Source organism: Leguminivora glycinivorella, chromosome 2, assembly GCF_023078275.1.
Source record: "Leguminivora glycinivorella isolate SPB_JAAS2020 chromosome 2, LegGlyc_1.1, whole genome shotgun sequence".
Taxonomy (NCBI): Eukaryota; Metazoa; Arthropoda; class Insecta; order Lepidoptera; family Tortricidae; genus Leguminivora; species Leguminivora glycinivorella.
The window spans coordinates 19,578,602-19,596,001 of NC_062972.1; the positions used below are offsets into that span (position 1 = coordinate 19,578,602).

The 17,400-nt window shown below is 36.6% G+C and overlaps 1 protein-coding gene across 1 annotated transcript; it reads right to left on the reverse strand.

The window, feature by feature from the left end:
• Window positions 1–274: 274 nt before the first annotated feature.
• On the reverse strand, window positions 275–10,260 carry LOC125234484 (ATP-sensitive inward rectifier potassium channel 11-like). The gene is made up of 10 exons (XM_048140745.1): window positions 9,572–10,260; window positions 9,250–9,403; window positions 8,944–9,135; window positions 8,052–8,123; window positions 7,502–7,612; window positions 6,547–6,653; window positions 5,447–5,596; window positions 3,769–3,888; window positions 2,565–2,663; window positions 275–564 (listed from the first exon to the last, which is right to left on the reverse strand). Exons 1-10 carry the CDS (start codon window positions 10,027–10,029, stop codon window positions 396–398), a joined length of 1,632 nt encoding a protein of 543 aa, XP_047996702.1. The 5' UTR covers window positions 10,030–10,260; the 3' UTR covers window positions 275–395.
• Between the last annotated feature and the right edge of the window lie 7,140 nt (window positions 10,261–17,400).

Below are 17,400 nucleotides of genomic sequence, written 5' to 3' on the forward strand. Positions count from 1 at the left end.
GATGTAAAACGTGTGCTATACAGCCACAACTCAAAACGGCCGTCGGTTTACATGCGAACATACTGGCAAGTGGCCGTATTGCAGGGAATCTTCTGACAATTTATGGTCAATTCCATACGGCCACTTGTGAGAATAAGGCTCTTAAGGAACTTTTTTGCTATGGCTCTCGAAATAAGGTCGTAAATTGAACAATTTAGAACACGAATCTGCAATAATCCAGAAAATTAAAAATTTTGAGTTGTGGCCGTATAGCAGGCACACGGCGATATGTATTTAATTATTTTAAGTATTGTGACTACTTAATACATTCGTTATTACGTAATATATACATACATCATGAAGTTGAGTCGATTACAGTAAGCGAGAAATAAAACTATATTTTTGAATCCATACATTCAAGCCCTCAGCAAATTAGGCATAGACTTCTGGTCGGTAGGTTTCTTCTTACGGAATGAGGAAGAGCGAGAGAGGTGGAATCCAGAAAGCTGGTCGCTGAAGCTACTCGGAGTGCCAGGTGTGCCGGGGGTGTGGGGCGAGGGGGGTGGCGACTTAGACTTCATTATTCTGTAAATAATACAATGGTGTAATTATTATAGCCGGCAGTATTTAAGTACTTAGGTGATCATGTAGTTGATACAGACCATAACACAAGAAAATAGTGTACCTTAATGGTACCCAATATTTTTAAAATTCTCCGAGATTATGGACACTAAGCGCACGGTGGTGGTGCAATGGAAAGGGGTAAAATCGAGCTAAAATAGAAGAAAATGTAATGCCTTATTATTTTTAATTATTTTTGGATGTTATGTATGTATATAAGTATGTATTTATCTATTTAAGTAAGTATATCGCCGCTTAGCATCCATAGTACAAGCTTTGCTTAGTTTGGGGCTAGGTTGATCTGTGTAAGGTGTCCCCCAATATTTATATTTATTTATTTATATTTTTATTTTTAAAATGTTGCCATTGGCGTGTACACAAAAAGAAACAGTCGCGGTAGCCGTATCGAGATAACGAGAGAGTGATGTTTACCTTTCACAAAGTAAACACTTAAATTAGGTATTATTATTATTATTATTATTTAAGCTTTATTCTTCCATATAAAACCTTTTTGTTACATTATATTTATTTCTTTTTACATTGTGTTCTTCAAATATTTAAATATGTTCTATTTGTGGTTTTTCTTGGTGTCATTTTATATGGATCCCTGTATGGGTAAAAGCCTCCTCTAACCCGTGCCATTTATTTCGATTGGTGGCCAGCTTCAACCAGCTTGGCCCTGCAACCTTAATAATATCTTCTGCCCAGCGCTGTTTTGATTTTCCTCTTTTTCTTTTGCCTTGCACTTTTGGCCCTGTCCATGTAGTTGCTTTAAGGGTCCATCTTTTGTCTGTAAATCTTGCAACGTGGCCGGCCCATTTCCACTTGAGACGAAGTGCACGTTGGAGGGCATCTGTTAGTTTTGTTCTTTTCCTTAATTCTTCATTTTTTGTCTTGTGTATCCTCCTCAAATGCAATAGGCTCAAATTAGGTATTATTAAACATAAAACCAGCTAATATTTGTCACTGATAAGTGATAACGTGAAGTGTTCATGATGACCAACAGTGGTTACAGAATAGGACTCGGGCTGTTGGTTTTGACGTTAGGTACATTTTTGACGTCAATGTTAATGTTTGTGGTGCGACATACCACACTATGCAATACAAATGAATTCTCTCTGACAGGTCAAATCATGGAGTCGTATTCAGTTACATCTATGCCTTAAAAAAAACGGCGAGCAAAACTTTCCGGGTTTCAGGATACTACTCTAATACCTACTAATAGGTATCCATAAAGCGTGTTCAGATATTTTGGTTTATGTAACTGAGCTCGACTGTAATAGCTTTAATACATAGTACCTGGGCGACCGAGCTTCGCTCGGAGTTCAAAAACTCCAAAATTCGCGTTTCCAGGGATCTAAGACTATGCTAGATCGATGTTTCACCCCCGAAAACCCCCACATTACAAATTTCAGCGAAAGCGTTAGAGCGGTTACCGAGATGGCCAGTAGGTATATATACACCCTGTTTTTATTGAATTCCGTTAACTTTAAGGGAAGATTCTTTAGTTCAAATACAATAAATTTCTCTAAGAACCTAGCCTCTTAACTCTTACGGTTATCGAATTATTAAACAAATATTTAATTACTGGACACGTGTGTGGCATCCCTTACCACTTCCTAATGTTATTTGTTTTGACATGTGCCGTCAAACACTTGACAATTACTTTAAGGATAACTTACTTCACTTGACTAAATGTTATGATTAAGGTCCTCTCACACTAATTAATCCATTTATTATGTATGGAAACAAAAAAAAATTTTTTTTTCGATTTTAACCAAAAGCGACATGCAGTGTGGTTCCTGATGATGATCCTAACTGCGTATCGAATTTAACGGAAAACAAAAAAAAACACGGTGTATAAATAAATAAATATACAAGAATTGCACGTTTAAAGGTAAAAGATTTAAGATACATACATACTATAGATATAAGAGAAGACAAAGATAAAATAAGAATCTCACTTGTAAAATTGAAAAGCGCTGCAATGTGGCGTGTCTACTGGTTCTATGGCGTCTAGCTTTGTGTGGTCTATCTCGTATTTCCGCTTGCGAATGTTGTATCTAAAAGAATAATTAACTGTTTAAACACAATGTTTTTATTTAGTCGCAAAAGCGTAAACACACAATTGTTAAGAGTTAGTAAAACAGCAGTGTAGGAATGTTATGATTATTTTTTATAAATGCAGGTATCTCATGTAAGAAATTATTTTGCTCAATCAGCTCTAAATAATACATTAATTTGCATTAGGTACTCCAGATTTAGACCTGGGTGGCTAGCCGAATGGCACAATCGCTCACGAAACGCTCACGAAACGAAGCGCTAGTAGGTAGATATCTATCTCTATCGCGCTTGCGTATTGGCGCGACAGAGCCAGCGGCGTATCGCTTTCGTTTGGCGTCGGAGAAATGCCATTCGGCTACGGGGCCTGGTGCCGTAGCCGAATGGCGCGAAACGAAAACGAAACGCCGCGAAAAGTAGTCTGGCTCTGTCGCGCCAATACGCACGAGCGATAGAGATAGATATCTACGAGCATTTCGTGAGCGTTTGGTGAGCGTTTATGCCATTTGGCTACGTACCCTGAAGTGTTATGAAGCATTATCTTACTGAACGATACTCCTTGTAAGGACAATGTATCATCAACGAATATTTAAATAACTTTCTGTTGATTTTTTTCACCATATCACCAATCTAACCATTTAAAAGACCTTCGAGTTGTTAAGCACTGGAAGTTAAACACCTGAAGCTCTGTCAGTCATACAATAGACAAGTATTTCATGGTAAGTAGATAATGCTTACTTTTCAAAAGAGAAGAGTGTATAGTGAAAATGTAGTGACCAAGATTGAGATGGCTATTTTAAAATTTTATTTTAATTTTATTTTATTTGTTAGGAAAACTTATAGCTAAAGTTACAATAAGACTTATAACATAAAAACAATGAGCCAATAACAAGTTTCCACAGATAGAAACTGGGCAAAGTACATGCGTGCAAAATTTTGAAATATATTTGAAGATTTGAAGTATATTTGAAATGGTTTGGACATGTACGGATGAGAGAAAATTAGCGAAGACAGTGTATGAAGGGAGAGTGGAAGATCTAGGTGAACTTTTCTCGATAAAATCAGGAAAATATTGCACAAATGCCAAGTGTATGTGTTTGTACTTACTTGACAACAGAAGGAAATCGATGTCCCCAAATGACTTCCCTGGGCATGTAAGAAGTCTGGCTCTGTGTGAACGTGCCCAAGGAAGCGGACGCCCCTTTCAGCCCGACTGTTATTTCAAAACTGAAAACATTTGCTGATTTATCCATACTAATATTATAAATAGGAAAGTGTGTGTGTCTGTTTGTTTGTCCGTCTTTCACGGCAAAACAGATGGACTGACGGATTGACGTGATTTTTTAAGTGGAGATAGTTGAAGGGATGGAGAGTGACATAGGCTACTTTTTGTCTCTTTCTAACGCGAGCGAAGCCGCGGGCAAAAGCTAGTAATTCATAGAAGTGATGCTTAGTAACTAGCGTTACACATCAAGAGCAGAGTCCAACTAGGAAAGTATCAGGTACAAATACCTTACAGTACAGGTACGGCACCTGTGTGCGTAGCCGAATGCACAAACGCTCACGATAATATCTCTTTTGTAGCTATCTATCTCTATTGCTCTTGCGTATTGGCGTGACAGAGCCAGACTACCTTTCTGTGGCGTTTCGATTTCGTTTCGCGTCGCAGAAATGCCATTCGGCTACGGGACTTGTACTGTAAGGTATTTGTACTAGGCGCCGGACCGCACACTCGATGAGGGTAGAGCGAGATATAGTTTTGGCGCCCTTGTTTAAACTTTTTTGGGGTCCAAACCCAAAATCCTTATATTAGTTTCGCTATTTCCGTCCGTCAAATCCATAGGGCTAAGGGCCAGTTGCATCAACCACATTTGACAGACACATCATCGTCACGCAGCAGACGTCTATGGAACTTCCCATACAATAAAATTTAACGAACGCTTTAACGGTGACAGACGGTTTGATGCAACCGGCCCTAAGTAACTAAAATATATCATAGGTTTACAAACTAGATAGATATAGTAATCGCGAGCGGAGCGAGCGCGAAATTTTCACAAAGATCGAAGCGAGCGAAAGATCAGAACGAATGGGACCAAATAGTGTCAAAATGATATGAATAGTCAACAGATAGTAACATTCCGGGCCGAAAGGTTGTAAGTAACCAAAGTTTAATATGAAAACTTGACTTTTTTTTGTTGCTCTGCTAAGTAGCTCTCGCTCTCGGTCGGCGCAGTCACACACTCGTTCTTGATCCAAACCGCTCGCGTTCGCCGATCCTATACTGAACTAAATGAGCAAAGACCGATTCTCAGAGCACGGAAAGATTCAGTTCATTTCGGTCATTGATGGGATTTTATTCCTAACAGTTCATAGTTCGTGAACGACACAAGCCTAGACCCTATCACCGTAACCGTTTACTATCAGTCAGACCGTCATGCTTCTTTGGGACACTGACATGGTATAAATGGTAGTAAGGTACAGCGGGGCAAATCACGAGGGGGGGCAAATGTAACTGGTCTATTTGTGCAAATGTATATGGTAGGCGTGTTCAGTGGATACATGTAGAGGTAGAACTCAACATCATAGTGTTGTAATGGAAAAAATTGATTAGTTACAATTGTCCCCCAGTCGAGATTTATATTTGGGATAGAGCAAGGAAGAAGAAGAGTCCCCCAGTCGAGATTTACTGCTTACAGACAAGGGGTCAGGTTATTTCAGACACAACCAAGCTTCAACGACATACTGTGCCCTCTTTTGTTTAGATATTACTTATTTATTCTCATACCTAACGTTGGTGATGTCCTCAGGCGTGTATCGGTAGAGAGGGCTGTCTTCGTCGATCTCGTGCACAAGCGTCACCGGCCACAGCAGAAACTGCCGCTGCTTTAGTGGTAAGGTGCGGGCGTAGTATCGAATTATCTCGCCTTCTTTTGTTCTGTAAAAATATACATATGAAAGAGGTGTCAGGAGGTATCAGGTTGTAATATCCGTGTGTGAGTCTGTTTGTTTGTCCGTCTTTCACGGCAAAACGGAGCGACGAATTGAAGTGATTTATTAAGTGGAGATATTTGAAGGGATGGAGAGTGCCATAGGCTACTTTTTGTCTCTTTCTAACGCGAGCGAAGCCGCGGGCAAAAGCTAGTAACTTGATAAAGGCATGTAGTAAAAATAAACCTAAAAAATAATAAGTTTGATCAAGACTGTTCGCATTGCACAACACTAACAAACTGTTTTGGGCTGTGATCAAATAGTTATTTGTTTTACAAGGGGGCAAAGTTGTTGTTTAACCGCACGTGCCAATATTGATACCCGAGCAAGCGAAAGATTCCAGTATTGAAGCGCGAGCGTAGCAAGTGGTTCAAAAAGTGGAATCTTGAGCGTTGCGAGGGTTTCAAGGCACGAAGGTTAAACAAACTTTGCCGCCGAGTGAAACACAACATTTTTCACCACACCAACACGAACAAAATATTGACTATAAAACATGAAAATAAATCAAATCTATCAATCTAATCAATAAATATGATTCAAAATCATCATCTACACGTAAATTATACCAGCCGGCTCAAGACATCAAGTTAAAATTTGTATGAAATTACTTTGCACTCTTGTGGATAAAATGCAGTTTTGCTATCTGTTTTCGAATAGCAAAGTAAGCCTTTACCAGTTGGTGTGGTGAAAAAGAATATTGGCCTCCGAATATGCTACCTGTTCAAATTATCCGCTACAAATTCTAAAAACTGTATTATGCTTTTAAGCTAAAAAAAAAGTGTTTTCGTATTACTACTAGTTGAATAAATTGCATTTCTTTTTGGTAGCCTTGACGTGAATATTTTCAAAATGTCACACGAGTTTGCGTGTTATAGCCTTAAGTACGTGTCTTGGAACCTGTATGTGTTGATAAAGTGGGCGATGAATTCTGAGCTGATGATGTGGTCGTAGTTGAGGTCCCAAGCTCGCATCATCAGGCAGAGGCGGCCATCGCGGATGCTGATCTGAAATGTCATTAATGATAATCGTGAAATGCAGAAGAAATAGACTTTACAATATATATATGCAATATGATATGGTTGACGAACTAATTTACACTGTCTATTTGTCTAATAATATTAATAAGGTACAGCGGGACAAATCTCGACTGGGGGGCAATTGTAACTAATCCATTTTTTCCATTATTACACTATGATGTTGAGTTCTACATGTATCCACTGAACACACCTACCATATATGTGAGTGTGTTTAGTAAAACGTCCCACTTTGTCGGTTACCATTAAGATGAGATTTACTTGTATCTTTATATGAATAAGCTGACAAAGCGGCTTTGTAGCAATCGACAAAGTGGGACGTTTTCCCGTGCACAGTCGCATATAACTGGTGGACACTCTATTTAATAATGCAAACATGGTAAAACATGGAAAAAATGGACCAGTTACATTTGCCCCCCTAGTCGAGATTTGCCCCGCTATACCTTAAGTTTTTTTATACAACATTATACACATACACATATTTACTAACATACCACCAAATTAACTATCACCTATTAGGTACCTAACACATAAGTAAGTACTTATTTGTGGATAAAGTTGTCACGTTTTATTTAATGCCTTTTAAGTATTCTCAAAATCGTTAGGTTTTGATCAAACTTAGTATGGGATTTGCTTTATTAAACGTATGTCATGTTTAGATTGTTTAGTATGTATAAACTCGGCTACTGTATATCAACATATATATTCTAACATAACACACATTTAATAAAGCAAATCCTATACTTCTGAACGTAGAAAATTTGACCCGTAGCGCGTAGTCTCCGTATCAATTTTTGTTATATATTTAGTGTACTAACCACAGATTTTTTGCTGAAACCAACGCCATCTCTGGAGAGCTTCTCTGGCCGCGTGAGTTTGGCGTAGACAACGCAAGTGAGAACTCCAGACAGACCGGTACCCAGGATCAACTAGAACATTTAAAATAAATGCTTAAATCATGACCCACGAAACTTGATATCTATATTGCCTAGTTAACCATAACTACTGAGTACTTAATCATAATGTGATAATTAAATAGTTGTTTAGGTTTAGTTAACTGAAATGAAATATATTTAAACAATATAACAATGTCTAATTAACACAAGTCAAATTATATTCTACTGAAAATATTTCAACTTGTGCTATCTTAAAGTAGTCACACCACTATATATATAAATTAAAACTGAAATAAATTACACATATGAAAGAAAAAGTGACCAGCCTCAGGCACTGGAGGCCTTGGTCACTTTTTCTTTCATATGTGTAATTTATTTCGGTTTTGTATATTTAAGTATTGAAATAAGTCTCTATATCGAATAATGATTTTGATTATATACCTAGCATGGACATGAGAATAATTTCACTTACCTGAATAATAAACAGAAATATTGATTCTGGGCATTCTTCATCTATGGCGCGATCTCCGAAGCCGATTGTCGTCTGAAAAATATAAATTAACAGTGAAACATCACTTAAGTATCTTACCATAGTATAGCATAAACAATAAAGTCTACAAAAGACTTCGCCAGTAATAAGGAAGCGCCTAACTGGAATTAAGGCGAGAGAAATCATCTAATTCGTCGGCAAGTCTCAAAGATTGGACAAATTGGCAATCAAGGACTATCGGACGTGTTTCCTGATTTGTGAGACGTCAGGCCGACATATTCACTGTGCAACTTAAATGCTGCATTTATTATAGACTTAGTCCAAACAATCATCTCTATAAAACATTTAATTTTTTTGAACAATTTTATTTCATTAAGCTTTTTAATACGATAGTCTCAGAGAAATGTATTTTGGTCATTTTTGCAACTGTTTTCATATTTTACTATTATAACGTATTAAATGAATAAAATATCAAAAAATTATAGGAATTATACAAACCCTAATACCTGAGCCCGTACAAAGGCCACCGACACCGCTCGCATGGTGAAATGGTATTGATGTAAATGTAACTGATTCTCGATAAAAGCCAAGATGGTACTGAAGTCCTTTCCCGCTGTGATACATGGCCCATTTGGATGCGCCAACCCTATGACTTTTATGAGATTAGTTTCGCCTACATGGTGAAGTGATAATTGCTGTTGGTACCTGAGCCTCAACAGAAGCCAAGAAGATGGTGATGAAGTCTTTTCCCCCCGTGATAGATGACCTGTTGGAAGAGTCTGGTTCGAAGTCGTAATCTTCCAGCCCCGTGTTGTACCGAGCAGGGCGAAAACCGCCCACGTGGTGAAACGGTACCAATTAACTAATTATGTACCTGAGCCTCAACAGAAGCCAAAAAGATGGTGATGAAGTCTTTCCCCCCCGTGATACAGGGCTTGTTGGGAGGATCCGGTTCGAAGTCGTAATGGGCAAGTGCCGTCATGTACCAGAAAAGGGCGAACACAGCCCACATAGTGAAGTGGACGACCACCGTGCCGATCACGATCCAACGCCAGCGGAGATTGATCTGGAAGATGTTTTATATCCATATCTAACATTTGTAAAGTAAATAACATGCAATACTTATGCATTTATAACAGCTAAAAATTTCTTGAGATTTGATGATTCGTTTTAGTCTTACCAGAGTATGAAATGTATCATTCAATAATCGAATCTTTTCGAACGGGACGTTAGAGATGAGGGCCACATTCTCGCCTCCACCTTTGGAGACTAACCTCTTGGGGAAGTCACCGTAAGCCGAACGGTTGCGGAGTGGCGGCGGATTTTTCACAAAGCTGTAAATTGAAAAGCATTTCATGTTGAAAGTAATTATTTGATGTTATAAATACATATTCCATGATGATGATTATATTATTTTGATGTTATGATGGTATCTTGTAGAGTCAACAATTTTACCTATCGAGTTTATATGATCACTACCTTAATTTTAGTAACACACTTACTTGTTTTGTACTATTGTATGTTTATTACCAATACGAGGTACTTTGGGTTTCTGAAATTCGTAAACGACGTTCTTGCTCTTATTGACATTCAAACTGGCAGTGCTCTGGGTTATTATTATTCTTGGTAAAGTTTGAGAGAGCTTTCTCAGTCTCCCCGATTTAATTTCTAATTTTAGTGATTCAACACTGTCCGATTTGTCATTTTTTATTTCATTTTCAACTATAAATTCAGGTTTCAAAGATTCTATAAACCTATTGACTTTTTTATTATCTTGTATAGTTTCGTATATGACACCATCATCATCTTCATTTGATATACGTTCTTCCAGCTCCAAGTTGATTTCATTAATTTCATTGTGACTGTCCTTAGCGTTTGATTGTAAATAAGTCAAACATTCTTCATACAGTTGATTTATTTGGTTAAAATCAACATCTTTTATTAGTTTCACCTGTTCCATTTTTGGGCTAGTTTATAGAATTATTTAAATAACACTTTTAAATACAATCATATATTGAATCATTTAATTTTTCACACTATCATTACTTTTAACACATTCAATTTATTAAGCACTTTTCGCCTATAAGACGATAGATTTGACCAGACAACTCGGGTTTACCAAAATTAAAATTTTTGGATACAGTCCCGGTAACGTCACAAGATTTCTTCCGACTCTCTCCGGCGACGTGTTATCGCGACGCAATCAGCTTTATCTCTGTTATCAGCGCTAATTGAGAGAGCTGAGCTGACCTTGCAAGATGCTGGGGTATTCTACAATTTTTAGGCTTGTTAATAAGCCAGTTGTACGATTAGTATTAGGATTTAAAATTCGAATATTAAAATGCAACAATAATATGTTATTAAAATTAACCGTAGACTCCGAAATCCGAATAAAGTATGTCCATTCTCGGTACATTTTTGGAATAATTATATTTTTAGGTAGGTAATGTAGGTATTGAAATCTCTACTACCTCTTTATTTATTTAATCGGTACCATCAGAAACCTTTCTTTTTATCCAATAATTACCAAAACAGACTTACCTACTGTCACCATCAGGGTACGAAGCCAAATGCACAAACGCTCTCAAGATAATATCTGTTTCGTAGCTGTCTATCTCTATCGCTCTTGCGTATTGGCGCGACAGAGACTGCATTTCTGTCGGCGTCTGGCAGCGACGATTGCCATTTGGCTACGCCGGCAGATATAGGACTTGACAATATTATAGATGCTTGAGAGAGTCTTGACCGTTCCAATATAACTGAAGGCGTACCAGTAAAAGTAATTTTCCAACTTACACAATATTTCAGAATGGCGCGCTTACGTCAGTAAGTGCTTCATTATGCGGCACTCCTCTTTATGGTATACTGTCTGCATTTTACAGTAAACCTACATGTTGTTATTTAAAACAGTTTTTGTACACACTTCCTAAATACATGTAGTGGGCACTGGTGAATGGTGGCCCAATAGCGTCCGGTATCTAGATATTGATATCGAAGAAATTTCTGAAAATTCATGTCACACAACACAACAATAGTCGTAATTTTGAAGACATTTCAGATCAAAATTTTTTACTTTTAAATCGCGATCTAATCGCGTATCGTTATTAAATACATTAAATCAATGCACATGAATAATTAATCAATTGCTGACATTTCCAAAATACTCGGGTAAGTACCATTAATTGTGGTTCCTAGCGAGGCAGCCAATGATGTCAACTAATAGTATGAAAGGTAAAAAACTGCCATTTACTGAATTGTTTGTTTACCTTGCGCCATTTTTATCCGCGCTATCTTATCCTTCCTAAGCTTGGATCTGCATCTAAGTCCTAGTAAATAAAATGACTAAGGAAGGCAATATTGTCCAAAACTTCATACTTAAGACTGGCATACACTAAATTAACTAATAAACTAAAGGCATACACTAAAGGAACTAGTAGACGAAAATAAGAAACGTTTAGTACCTATTGTAATTGGGTTCATCATAGGTTTCAATTTCGGATAATATCCAGAAAACCTCTTTATGTTATTACGAATGGATTGGTTTAGGAAAATCAAAGAGGAAGACAGATTAAAACAGAATCTAATTTGCTTTTGCATTTATTTCAGCCTGACATTTTACATAATATGATTCATATATCACATTTAAACATATACTTCTGTCACCACGTTAATAATTTTATATACATTATTATTGCGAGTTCGATCCATTTGAGGCAAAATTTGTAAATAGAATACGTCTACGCTAAGCTTGTGCAAACTTGGTTCTGCCAGTGATATTGACCATAAGAACAATGCGAATCAGAATGCTAGTAGCTGTAGACGTATTCTACGTAGATTCTGATTGAAACAGTCGCCGTACCACAAGTGGACAGTGTTATGGAATAAGTGATCAAGCGACAGTTAGTTTAAATCGAGAAAATGAGCTAGAAAGATTTGAAATTTGAATCAGTTGTTGTAAGTTCATTTATGAAGCAAAAAAGTTAATTTTGACATTGAACCTATAAAAGTGTTCATAATTTAAATTGATAAAAAAAATAACACCATACCTATTCAAGTTTCGAAGTTATTAACGTTTTTCCGCTTGATTCTTTATTGAACTAATACTGCGATGACGTTAATTTATTTCGCCGTAGCGTACTATGAGACATATTCTGTCGTTTGATTCTTTAATGCAAATTTTTAGAGGTAAAGTGAATACTGGAATAAAATAAAATTCCATATATTTGAGTAAATAGTGCTATTGTAAATAAATTAACAACAATGTTTTCCTTCACAATGATTAGGACTAATCCGTCTAACAATTTAGTTTTGTTCTGCAATCAACTTTTTTTAATAAATATCATAAAAATCAGCATATATATGGCAAAATTGGCATTGTAACTAATAATAATTCATTAGTACTAGCCAGGATTACACACATAAGATATTATGATATAACAAAACCTCTTGGTACTTAGTTCTCATTAAGCGAAATATCCTGCAATTTCAAATATGTAACAACGAATTAAACGACACCAATAGGGCGGTTAAATCGATATTGCGTTTATAAATCATCAAAACTTTAAACCAAAACGAATTAATAACATCTTTATGGTGTTTAACTCGATTTTGCGATTTAGAATATACGCTTATTATATTTTGTAAAAGTAAATTTGGCGTTCAATTCGTTTTTACGTAACTAATTAGTACTCAGGGCCATACAAATCTTAACGTGTCGCTTGATTCTACCCCTTAAAATAAGGCTGTAAGCATGATTTTTCAACAAAGAAATAATCAATACTATAGATTATCACATTTATATCCGAACTGCAGTCATAACTTTTTTTTCGGATTTTGGCGCTTAGTTCGCTATTCCATAACACCGTCCAAGTTCGACTGTGATTTGCCAAATAATCTCTGTGTGAAAACTGGCGCATAAGGCTACTGAAATATATGGTATTTACCTAAATAAATTATACAATACCAGATTTAAAATGAATATTGGGTAGAAATAGTTTACCTTGCTTTTTTAGTTTTAGTTTTTGTAACTTGTAACACATATTAGCTGGCTTCACTAGGGTCTCCAAATTGCGATATACCTATATCAACATCTTCCCTCCGACTTAGTGCGTTTTCACACTATCCGATCCGATATCGGATGTCGGAAGGATTTCAATAGAAAAAATCCAAGATGGCGCTTGTAATGTATGGGATATCGGTCCGACATCCGATATCGGATCGGATAATGTGAAAACGCACTTATTATCTTTCGACTTACCTATTTACAGTTTTATGATTCTAAATGCAACTTTTTTGATACGGTTCTGTGATACGGCTTTATTTGTGGCCCAAAAACATTTCTCTAAGATATAATAATAATATTTAAATTTAATATACCTAGTACCCTAATTTGGAAGAGTAGAATACAGATGACAAAATTACGTAAATCGTCTTTTCTATGGTGAAAAGACAAATTTTAAACATTTTCAACGTAAGTTAAATAATAGTGTGTAACTTATGGAACAAGTAATAGTTATTTGTTATACAAGGGGGCAAAGTTGTATTTTAACGCCGAGTGTGGAATTGAAAAACGAGCAAGTGAAAGGATTCTATAGTTGAACCACGAGCGAAGCGAGTGGTTCGAGAATAGAATCCTGAACTTGCGAGTTTTTTAACACACGAGAAGTAAAATACATTTGCACCCGAGTGTAACACAAAACTTTTCCCCTCACTGTAGCGAGGAAACTACAACGCGAAAAATGCGTTTATCACTGCTTCCAACAGTTCCACAGGTGGTAAATCATCTTTATTACTAGATTCACCTACTTTTAGTAATTTTAAAGCAGTTAATTTGACTTTATTCAAGGTCAAATTACTTTACCCACTAGTGGATAAAATGCGTTTTTACCCGCTGATATTGAAGGACAAAACACGTGTTTCCGAGCTAGTGAGGGGAAAACATATATACCTAATTCGAAAGATATTGCTATACTCTAACTATACATATGAACATATTTAAAGTCACACACAGGTCGAACGCGATTAATTACCATTATTTTTACCTTTCCGCGACCACGGCCAGTGCAACCTGGCCGAAACGTTGGAAAAAAGGTAAAAATAATGGTAATTAATCGCGTTCGACCTGTGTGTGACTTTAAATATGTGTACAAAGCGCGAGAACTTAAAGTGTTATATACATATGAACACAAATATATATAGGTAATGTTAATCGCTACATTACGATGTCTTAGTTAATACTAAATAAAGTTCAATTATTACTATATTTGTATATAAATAAAATTCTCAATAAACTATTAAAACAAAAAACAAATATCCTTTTAGGATGATATTTTAGATATTTATTTATTTAATCAACAATTTCACATAACAGCTACATTTCAGAATTCATAATATTTATATACATATACGAGTATATCTCCAGACATTTTTTTTAATTCAATGTAAGTTCATGTACATATTATAGTCGTATTGTATAACCATATACTTCACGAAACTCTAGATAACCAGAATTTAATGTGTGTGAATAAAATGCATGAACTAATAAGATTCACAATAAAAAGAGGGAATTAACAAAATAAGTGGCAATTAAGGCATAATCATAAATGCTCTGTAACGACTGTAACTATAGAATATTTACCTAGTTGGGACAAATTTATACCTAAATACTAATCATGTAAATTACATTGGTATAGGCAAGGACGATTATAAAGGACCAGCAGAGTCCATACTAAACACCGTACCCCGTTGGCAGCCGTAAATCTATGTCGCTAGATGTCACTAAGAGTGTCATTTGAATAAAAACGGCATTACAAGTGATACAGTGAAAAGTACATAGATGACGCTAGGGGCCCGTGTCATGTTTCGGTCCCTGTTTACAACGCAAGCCATCGTTCTTATTTTGAATTATGACAATCATGCAAAAGAGTACCATACTGTCAAATTTTCTATCTCTTTCATTTCAGCGTGACGTCAATGATTAGTAATATTACTTTCAATATATTTAAAATTTAGATTTTAATGAGGCCATTTCGAACGGTGTTTATGATAGATATCATGTTGACAATCAATCTCCTGACCGTCTCCCTCACACCAATCCTATCCTATATTTGAACAAGTGCGACCGAAACAGTCGAGTATTATTGAAGATTTTTGAATGTCTAAAATCTTATTGGTAGTTGTCGAAAACCCGCTTTTTCCATAAAGTGTTGGCGCGACGTCAAGTGGGTGATAGGCGTACGAGCAAGTAGGTACGCGTTGGATGGTCGACTACTATGCGCGGCGGTTTTTACGCGTACTTAGACCGTTTTCACATTATCCGATCCGATATCGGATGTCGGAAGGATTTCAATAGAAACAATCCAAGATGGCGCCTGTAATGTATGGATTATCGGTCCGATATCCGATATCGGATCGGATAATGTGAAAACGCACTTACGGTGACACATAATCGAAAAAGGTCGTCGAGCCATAAGTACGCATACTTGCTCGTATCGTACGTCTATCGCCCACTTCAGACTGCGTTTCGATCGGCGTTTAGCGTCAATGATTATCAGCTCGGCTTCATGGCTTTACGAACCTTAAGCTCGGACCATCGAATATGAAACTTATAAACTTCTTTGTACACAAGGATATAAAGAAGTTTATAACCAGGTGCTCCATGACACCATTGCACCAATCTGTCGCCAGCACCGCTACACTTCAACGGCCAAGTCACGTCAAGTATAAATGGGAAAGTGTGTGTGTCTGTTTGTTTGTCCATCTTTCACGGCAAAACGGAGCGACGTATTGACGTGATTTTTTAAGTGGAGATAGTTGAAGGGATGGAAAGTGACATAGGCTACTTTTTGTCTCTTTTTATATCCCCCACTTCCTTATAATGGAGGATGGAAGTTTGTGGAGAGATTTTAGAATTTAACGCGATCGAAGCCGCGGGCAAAGGCTAGTTAACTATAATAATAAAGAAATCGCAGTAAGGAACTTTATGTAGATTTCATTACTTTTTAGAGATAAACAAGCAGCTCCATCGAGACGGCTATTTTTTACAGAATGTTTTTGGTGGGATATACATAGGCATAGGTATATAACACTAACAAGGTATCTATTGTCTTAGTCCGTTTTCACATTATCCGATCCGATATCGGATGTCGGAAGGATTTCATTGGAAAAAATCCAAGATAGCGCCTGTAATGTATGGGGTATCAGTCCTACATCCGATATCGGATCGGATAATGTGAAAACGCATTAAATTTAGTCTCATTAATTATTAATTATGTCAGAGTTTAGGTTTATACGAGTACCAAACGAGTAGTATACGAGTAGAAAATATATTACCAAAACAATACAAACTATCATTAATTTATTATAAAAACGTAATCCAAAGTGCCACACCTAGTCGGCCAGTGCATGGCCTACGCTGCCGATGGTCAGGGTGCTCGGAGTGACATACAAGAAACGCTGAACTATCCGCGTTGTGTCCAAGACGAAGCCTGACCGACGAAGCTAGCAAGTCTCTCTACATGTTAGCTGAAATACTGTCAAACCGTTCACTGTGATTACTCAGATTATTATAAGCAAAATGATCTTCGAATGAACTTTCTGGACAATTGAGATGCATGGGCGCAGTCGAAACCAGCTCGCCCCTTCAGCCGTGTCCCGTTGAAAATCGGAAAGATTCTTTTCCTTAGCACATTTAATGTTTACAAATTGGATTCGCCTTCTGTCACCTAAACTGGTAAATTTATGTATGAGGTCATTGGTCATACAATTATTAATTTATACCGTTATTAATTCTGTATCTCTACTCGCATTGCTACTGCGATTCTAAAATATTTAATATCCATATTATGAATATTCAATAAATCATACAATGACATTTGTGATGTGACATGGATGTCAGATGTAACATCTGTTGGCACAATGATTGCGTTTTGTTGAACGTATTTGAGCTCAACATATAGGTTTATTATCACTAAGTATATTATATTAATGAACAACGAAACGGATGTGACATTTTCCTAGTCCACCAACGTCATCTAGTCATTTTATTTGGCAATAATTAGACAACATGCGAACAAACTTAGCCAGCGAAGCGATCACAACTACGTCGAGGCCGACCAAAAAATATAATTTGTAAAAATTGTGTTTTGAGCCAATATTTTGATATTAAAATAAAGTTTTTTGATAGTTATTCATAGTATAATATTAAAACAAGTAAAAATATGGGTGAAAATATGTTTTTTTCCACTCCCGGGTTACGAAACAACGCCATCTAGTTTTAAAGCAAAAACTAAGCTTTTTTCAGGGGTACGCATTTTTGTATGGGCTATATCAG

Excerpts from the sequence above, each read along its gene's own strand:
- LOC125234484 (XM_048140745.1), bottom strand. The coding sequence starts at position 10,029 with ATGGAACAGGTGAAACTAATAAAAGATGTTGATTTTAACCAAATAAAT. Across the intron at positions 7,613-8,051 it reads TATTTCTGTTTATTATTCAG|TTGATCCTGGGTACCGGTCT; the intron begins GTAAGTGAAATT and ends TAAATGTTCTAG. Across the intron at positions 6,654-7,501 it reads GTTTCAGCAAAAAATCTGTG|ATCAGCATCCGCGATGGCCG; the intron begins GTTAGTACACTA and ends ATGACATTTCAG.